The sequence below is a fragment of the Oncorhynchus masou genome, chromosome 5 (genome assembly GCF_036934945.1).
Source record: "Oncorhynchus masou masou isolate Uvic2021 chromosome 5, UVic_Omas_1.1, whole genome shotgun sequence".
Classification (NCBI taxonomy): domain Eukaryota; kingdom Metazoa; phylum Chordata; class Actinopteri; order Salmoniformes; family Salmonidae; genus Oncorhynchus; species Oncorhynchus masou.
Window position 1 is genome coordinate 10,565,819 of NC_088216.1, and position 8,948 is coordinate 10,574,766.

General features: G+C 40.6%; 1 protein-coding gene across 1 annotated transcript; it reads left to right on the forward strand.

Moving 5' to 3' along the window:
* Positions 1-498: 498 nt before the first annotated feature.
* LOC135525903 (zinc finger protein 3-like) lies at positions 499-8,364 on the forward strand. Its single transcript, XM_064953870.1, has 3 exons — positions 499-528; positions 2,650-2,761; positions 6,424-8,364. The coding sequence occupies exons 1-3, from the start codon at positions 499-501 to the stop codon at positions 7,143-7,145; spliced, it is 864 nt and encodes a 287-aa protein (XP_064809942.1). The 3' UTR covers positions 7,146-8,364.
* The last annotated feature ends 584 nt before the right edge of the window (positions 8,365-8,948 follow it).

Genomic DNA, 8,948 nt, shown 5'->3' on the forward strand with positions numbered 1-8,948 from the left:
CATTATGGGGTATTGTGATGTCATTATGGGGGTACTGTGATGTCATTATGGGGGTATTGTGATGTCATTATGGGGTATTGTGTGTAGATTGATGAGGGGGAAAATGTATTTAATCCATGTCAGAATAAGGCTGTAATGTAACAAAATGTGGAAAAAGTGAAAGGGTCTGAATACTTTCCGAATGCACAGTATATATAGGGGCAGTACTCAGTGACATGACTTCATGAAACAGCAGGTACAAATATATAACATAGGTTCACAATATCAACATTCAAAGTATCAAAATGTATGACAAAGCTGGAAGTGTAAATGCCAGCCCAGCCACAATCCTAGAGGTTCACTGATGATCAACCTCCTCCTTCACATCTGACTCCTGATGATCAACTTCCTCCTTCACATCTGACTCCTGATGATCAACCTCCTCCTTCACATCTGACTCCTGATGATCAACCTACATGCTTTATTATCTAAAAGTTGAAAGTGACGGAGAGAAATAAAATGGTGCTGATGCGGGCGCTGGAGACAGGGGTTTGTTCTAGTGGGTCTGGGCAGGTTTGATGGAGTTAATGGAGATGGAGGTGTGTTCTAGTGGGTCTGGGCAGGTGTGGTGTAGTTAATGGAGATGGGGCTGTGTTCTAGTGGGTCTGTGCAGGTGTGATGTAGTTCTTGGAGATGGAGGTGTGTTCTCGTGGTTCTGGGCAGGTGTGATGTAGTTCATGGAGATGGGGGTATGTTCTAGTGGGTCTGTGCAGGTGTGATGTAATTAATGGAGATGGAGGTGTGTTCTAGTGGGTCTGGGCAGGTGTGATGTAGTTCATGGAGATGGAGGTGTATTTAACGTTTGCAAGCTTGATATCAACCTCGTGTGACCTTCCTGGTCCCGTCTCTCAAGTCAGTGAGTCAACACAGGAAGGAGCAATGAATGGAGAGTTAATTTATTTCCAAAGCTGTAATGATGGGACACACGCAGTCTGGATGAATGATAGTGGATTTAACAATTCCTACTAATTCCTAATTTACTATAATAAAAATAAATACATTATTTCCATGTGTCTCATATTCACTACATCAGAATAAACTGTCATCCATTTTAGTATCAACAAATTATCAAATTCACCTGAAATATTACCCAACGTCCCCCTCTGGTGGCGAAGAAGTATAATACACCTAAACTAATAAAACCGGCTGATAAACTGGCTGGTGTTCATGAGTTTATAAAACGTGTACTTTATACATTTGTCATAAATGACCTGCATTGATGAGACACACAGTGTGGATGAATGATCAGTAGACGACAGGGTAATAATAGCAAACCTAAAGAAGATGCATTTTCCAGTTAGATACCAACTTGAAAGAGGGCATCCACACATAAAACCCACATGGAAAACAGAGATTTGGCAAATAACATATAAAGAGTCTGACTTGACACCAAACCAACAACAGTAGTTACTAAAACATAAATTGCTAATGTGTGATTTAAAACGTGGATTTAATGATGTAATGTCAATTTTATACATTTCTATCCCAGGACCACTCAATTTTCAATTTCTCCATAAATCTGCTGTGGATTACCCAGAATCCCATACCTTTATCACAGGAGCGGGCAGCGGTCTAAGGCACTGTTCTTAATTAACTGAATTGCCTAGTTAAATAGAGGATACAAATATTTTAAACATGTAACTTCTTTACACCGTTACACTGGCAAACAAACTCAGTAGCACAGAGAAGACCATCGATATGACGTTGAGAAATACTGCATTGTGTGTAGTTTGGAAGAGTCACAAAATAAGTTAATAAATATGCAATAATGCAAAAACATAACTGTTTGTCCTTATAGGTAACCATATCGTGACGACAATTAGCTTACTAAGTATTTAACCACACTGTATTGTTACGCTGGTGAGTAAAAACTCATACTTCCTCCTAAAATATACATTTTACTCAATAGCCTTTACCCATTCCAGTCAGCAGATGGCGATCTGAGACTTTAAGGCGATGCTGCTGGTGTGACGTATAATGTAGTGGACGGAACGCTTCTTTCAACAGCAGCAACAATTCGTCAGTTCGTCAGACACCTCCATGGCTTGCTCGACAAAATAGCCGAACCAATAAAGCTCTTCAGACGGTTTAGTGTTTATTAGCCTAGCTAGCTAACATCTCCGACATTGCGGTCACTAAGCTACTCTCCTGCTGCTAAGGAAGAGGTGGATATCACAGTAAAACAAGAAGTAGAGGTTGGGGCCGTTACTGTGAAAGAAGAAGAGAAAGACGTTACAGTTAAAGAAGAAAAAGACACGTTCAGAGTGAACGAGGAGGAGGATGTTACTGTAAAAGAGGATGTTACTATAAAAGTGGATGGAGGAGGATGTTACTATAAAGGTGGAGGTGGATGTTACTGTAAAAGAAGAGGGGGATGTTACTGTAAAAGAAGAGGAGGATGTTACTATAAAAGAAGAGGGGGGTGTTTCTGTAAAAGAAGAGGAGGATGTTACTATAAAAGAAGAGGAGGGTGTTACTATAAAAGAAGAGGAGGGTGTTACTATAAAAGAAGAGGAGGGTGTTACTGTAAAAGAAGAGGGGGATGTTTCTGTAAAAGAAGAGGAGGATGTTACTATAAAAGAAGAGGGTGATGTTACAGTAAAATGAGAGGGGGATGTTACAGTAAAAGGAGAGGAGGATGTTACTGTAAAAGAAGAGGGGGATGTTACTGTAAAAGGAGAGGAGGATTCCGTTTTTGGAGTGAAATCCCTGATTAATACTAGTAAGTACTGTCTTAAAAACAGAGGAACGAACTCTGCAGTTGTTGAACTGATGTTTGGTGTTAAAGCAGAAATCTGCAATTGCTACATGTGACTTTTAAATTATTTATTTATAGCTATTGATTATTGAGGAATATAACACATGCCTCATGAGCTTAGTTCAACTGTCAGAACCCCAAATAAGCTTTTTTTACTCCAATGTTTAGAAACAATGTAAATCAACACTGTATAGCCTCAACATGGTTAAAACTATAATGTTGATATCATGGATGGTCAGTCCTTGCATCCAGAGGTCTGTCTATGAATTTGAGAGTAGTTACATTTCTCCAGTCCCATCCATCCTATTACCAAAACAGTAGTGGAATGACAGCTTTGTTATTGTCACAACTGCAGATTAGTTGTGAGGGTTTTTTAAACAGCAAGAAAATGGCTGCCCAGAGACTTGGTTTGGTAAACAGCTGAGGGATGGGGGAAGGAGAAGTGTAACCACTCTCAAATGCATAGAGAAATCTATTGTAGCAACCGTACATCTTACATTTACATTACATTTAAGTCATTTGGCAGACGCTCTTATCCAGAGCGACTTACAAATTGGTGAATTCACCTTATGACATCCAGTGGAACAGCCACTTTACAATAGTGCATCTAAATCATTTAAGGGGGGTGAGAAGGATTACTTTATCCTATCCTAGGTATTCCTTAAAGAGGTGGGGTTTCAGGTGTCTCCGGAAGGTGGTGATTGACTCCGCTGTCCTGGCGTCGTGAGGGAGTTTGTTCCACCATTGGGGGGCCAGAGCAGCGAACAGTTTTGACTGGGCTGAGCGGGAACTGTACTTCCTCTAGTGGTAGGGAGGCGAGCAGGCCAGAGGTGGATGAACGCAGTGTCCTTGTTTGGGTGTAGGGCCTGATCAGAGCCTGGAGGTACTGCGGTGCCGTTCCCCTCACAGCTCCGTAGGCAAGCACCATGGTCTTGTAGCGGATGCGAGCTTCAACTGGAAGCCAGTGGAGAGAGCGGAGGAGCGGGGTGACGTGAGAGAACTTGGGAAGGTTGAACACCAGACGGGCTGCGGCATCTTGGCGTAACAGTTATAAGGTGTTGACTTGACAGTCACTGGACCCAGGTTTGGGTTCAGCTCAGGGCCTCCCCCTGAATTAAATACACTATGAATACAAAGACTGGCCATCCGTGAGGTCAAAATGATAGTTTTAAACAGATTGAGGCTATATAGTATATTCTAGAATTGATCCGTGATGTCATAATGATAGTTTAACCAGGTTTTTGGGCTATATAGTATATTCTAGAATTCATCCATGATGTCATAATGATAGTTTAACCAGATTTCTACGCTATATAATATATTCTAGAATTTATCCATGATGTCATAATGATAGTTTAACCAGGTTTCTAAGCTATATAGTATATTCTAGAATTGCCAGTGTAGATTTCCTGTGGGGGTCAAATTGTTACAGCTGTTGATAAGTCATTGTATAATATTCAGCCAATTTATTTACAGGCGAAACATACCTAGATTCAATTACATTCCTGAATCGGTTTGAAACCTTTGTTTTAAAACCTTCTCAAAGTTGGTGCCTTGACAGATTCATAGAAAATGTTTTGTCATAAAATAATATTTTTATTTTATTTAAATGTAACCTTTATTTAACTAGGCAAGTCAGTCAAGAACAAATTCTTATTTACAATGACTGCCTACCCCGGACAATGTTTCCTCCGACATATTGGTGCGGCAGGCTTCCGGGTTGGATGTGCGCTGTGTTAAGAAGCAGTGCGGCCCTGTTGGGTTGTGTTTCAGGGGTCGCGTGGCTTTCGACCTTCGTCTCTCCCGAGCACGTACAGGAGTAGTAGCGATGAGACAAGATAGTAACTACTAATAATTGGATACAACGAAATTGGGGTAAAATTCAAAAAAAAATGTTGAACCCAGGTTGAAAATATCCTGATGAAAATAAATATCCTATAAATCACATTGGCTGCACATGACCTGTCTACAATTAACTTTAAACATGGTTGGCCCGAATCTCGTGATAAAATATTCTAGGCCCTCGGTTTCCTGTTCCAGTGAGTTTGGGACAGACACAGCTGTCGGCTATTTGTGAAAAGGATAAGAAATAATCAGGTATTTTATGACATTTCCACTGGATCAGAGCATTACATTTTTCCCTTTTATTCTGAGTGGTTATCGAAAGGGCGAGAGCTGGAAATATTTTACGAAAATACTTTGAGTAACTATTGTCATTCGCAATTGATTTTGGTTAGACTTTGTTGCTGTTTGAGGTGAAGAAAAAATTACTTTGAGAAGCTCCACAACTCATTAGTGGTGCAGCGTTAAGACAATCAGAAATACTATCAGACATCCCCAAATGTAACTTTGACTATAATTACTCTTCCCTGAAGGAGGGAAACGAGGTACAACACCTGTTTGAACCCTCCCCTTCCTGGGTCGGTGAAGAGTGGTATTAAATTTAAGGAATAAATCCGAGCCTCATGTAACAGTATAATTTTAAACCGTCCCCTCGCCCATACCCGGGCGCGAACCAGGGACCTTCTGCACACATCAACAACAGTCACCCACGAAGCATCGTTACCCATCGCTCCACAAAAGCCTCAGCCCTTGCAGAGCAAGGGGAACCACTACTTCAAGGTCTCAGAGCAAGTGACGTCACCGATTGAAACGCTATTTAGCGCACACCGCTAACTAACATTTACATTTAAGTCATTTCGCAGACGCTCTTATCCAGAGCGACTTACAAATTGGTGAATTCACCTTCTGACATCCAGTGGAACAGCCACTTTACAATAGTGCATCTAAATCATTTAAGGGGGGGGGTGAGAAGGATTACTTATCCTATCCTAGGTATTCCTTAAAGAGGCTAACTAAGCTAGCCGTTTCACATCCGTTACACTCACACTCATCACCTGTGACAACACATTACAGAGTAGCCTAATGGGATTATTCACAAAATTATCTGGTGATCAGGTTATGAAATGTCATGACAAAGACTTTTTAGTTTCCATGTTTCACCTGAAATATTAAATGATTTATAGTCCTAGGTCTGTGTTGTTGTTAGGTGAATTTATTGGTCCTACAGTAGGTCTATGCTGTCAGGCTGATGGAAAATCTAGCAAAAAGAGCATTTTACTGGTTGAAGTGTTTTTTAAATACAATGCGGTTGATTTGTGATGATGACACAAACATGATTTTAAGCAGGACATTCAAACGAGCCTCACAATTCTAATCCAAAGTAGTGTGAAATGCTCTCATAAGCAACCTGGAAATGGAGGTTACTTCCCTGAGTTTTCCCCCATTCACATTCAGAATACATTGTGAAAAACTAAAATCTTTGCTCACCATTTTTGCTCCAGGGAGAAATACTACATCCATAACAATCGGTTTCCTCATTAGCAGGGAGGAGATTCTACAACCAAATTGCATGTGCATTGACCTCATGCCGCAATTTTAGCACAGCTCCCTGTATTGGAGACCAAAAGTCGCCTGGCACACTGCGTAGGATTTCAACAACTTGAATAACTCATTTCTAGCCTACAATCATCAGTTACTACTAATGTGAAAACAACACAAAATATGACTATTCTTGCTCATTTTGCGGGCCTTTAACCATCTGCCTGACATTGTTGTTCACGCAGGAGAGAGAAGTGACTATCCTGGATCCTCTGGGGAGCCTCAACAACCTCATGATGCTGATGACGCAGAGAAGAGTCTCTCCAGATCAAAACACCCCAAGAAACACCAGCAGAGACCCACAGGGAAGAGAACTCACTGCTGCTCTGACTGTGGGAAGAGTTTTGTTTCTTCAGGACATTTAAAAGCACACCAGAGAATACACACGGGAGAGAAACCTTATAGCTGTGCTCAATGTGGGAAGAGTTTTACGATGTCTAGCAAGCTGACACGACACTATAGAACACACACAGGAGAGAAACCATATAGCTGTGATGAATGTGGAAAGAGTTTTGTCACATCTAGCAGTCTGATTAGCCACCGGAGAGCACACACAGGAGAGAAACCTTATAGCTGTGCTCAATGTGGGAAGAGTTTTACTCAGTCAACCAGCCTGATATCACATCAAAGAACACACACAGGAGAGAAACCTTATAGCTGTGCTCAATGTGGGAAGAGTTTTACTCATTCAACTGGCCTGATATCACACCAGAGAACACACACAGGAGAGAAACCTTATAGCTGTACTCAGTGTGGGAAGAGTTTTACTCGTTCAACCGGCCTTATATCACACCAGAGAACACATACAGGAGAGAAACCATATGGCTGTGTTCAATGTGGGAAGAGTTTTACTACTTCTAGCAAGCGGCCTAGGCACCATAGAACACACACAGGAGAGAAGCCTTAAAGCTGTAATGAATGTGGGAAGAGTTTTACTACATCTGGCAGTCTGACTGAACACCAGAAAACACACACAGGAGAGAAACCTTTTATCTGTACTCAATGTGGGAAGAGTTTTCTCAGTCAACCAGCCTGATATCACATCAGAGAACACACACAGGAGAGAAACCTTATAGCTGTGCTCAATGTGGGAAGAGTTATATTACGTCTAGCAAGCGGACTAAACACCAGAGAACACACACAGGAGAGAAACCTTATAGCTGTGCTCAATGTGGGAAGAGTTATATTACGTCTAGCAAGCGGACGAAACACCAGAAAAAACACACAGGAGAGAAATCTCAGCTGTGATCAGTGTGTGACCTTGATAAAATACCTCTGATCAAACATCCGAAAATACATACATGAAGGAGATGTTTCATGATATCAATGAATTTATGTCACAATGTACAATGTTTTAACATTGTAGAAGGAGTATTTTAATAATGTCACAATGTTGAACCCTAAATGTTTGCCCCCTGTTCTATTGATTTCAACTTGATGGGGATATTAGCTTCACGGAAAAATTCAGGCTCTGATTTGAAAGAGTACTATTTATGTGATTTAACAAAAATTGACTAACAAAAAAAGAGTTGAGTTACACTTACCAACGTACACTTGAAACAAAAAGCAACACTTCAAAATGTAGCGAGCTTTTTTTCTACAAATTGTCCTCTAACCAGGGATGTACACATTATTCCCAGATACCGTGTGGTTTTTGAGCTGTTAGTTTTAACAAGACGTGCAACCTCATCCTCTCGCATACTTGATTTCAACATGCTATCAATGAGTTATGACAAATAAGTGTTGTGTTCATTTGTTTAGCGACCCCTAAATTTAAATGCATCACTCTAAAATGTAGCTGACTGTCTTCTGCAGGTTATCCTCTCATCGGCGAGGTAAAAGATATCTCCACTTTCCATGTGTTTTTGTGTGTGTTAGGTTGTACGTGCTGTTGAAACTATCCCCCCAATCGATATCAGTGATTTATTGCGACTTGTCGAAACATCAGCGTTTCTGTTGCTTTGTTTATAAAGTGCTTGTTTTATAAAATGCATAATTATTTATGTAACCAACTGACATTTTTTTGGGGCTACAATTATATTGACATTGTTATCCTGCTTTTAGAATATCAGGGTTCATTCTCAGATGTGCCAAACCAAATGTACTAGAGCATGACAGAAGAAAGAGAAAGAAAAATCTTTGTGAGAATAATAAAAATAAATCTTGTTTTGAATTGTTGTTTGCCAGTAGACACTATGTTTATATTGGTGAAGGTGAAGCATTGTAGTTGATTATAATGTGAAATGGAAGTTGTTTTCTGTTGTTGGTGAACATTCTCTTAAGGTGTTCATCTTTGGTTTTTCCAGTTATGTTTTGAGGTTGGACTTCAGCACGTCTTGCTTGTTCGCACGTAGGACGCACTGATTGGTGTCACCTTGTTAGTCAGTATGTGTTACACCTGTGCTGGCTTGTCCATCTCGTTACTGGGAAGGTGTTTCACCTGAGCTGGTTCAGGTTCGATTAAAGAGTGTCTGGCCCAGTGCTCCAGTTGTCTTGATAGATGTGGAGAGTCAACAACTTCAGTTCCTCCACCTTTTCCTATTAAAGATGTTTTTCATTTCAGGTTAAAGCTTCTTTTTGAAGAGAGCTTATTTTTTGAAATGAATCAATACAGATCGTTTCCGGGGATTGGTATGGCAAATACCTTACGATTTGCCTGGACTGAAAAGGAGATGGAGCCGTGGAGTAGAGAGACGTTTGGAAGGACCAT

Coding starts and splice junctions, on each gene's coding strand:
- LOC135525903 (XM_064953870.1), top strand. CDS start 499: ATGGTGCTGATGCGGGCGCTGGAGACAGGG. Junction 529..2,649: donor TGCGGGCGCTGGAGACAGGG/GTTTGTTCTAGT, acceptor GTAAAATGAGAG/GGGGATGTTACAGTAAAAGG. Junction 2,762..6,423: donor GAAATCCCTGATTAATACTA/GTAAGTACTGTC, acceptor TTGTTCACGCAG/GAGAGAGAAGTGACTATCCT.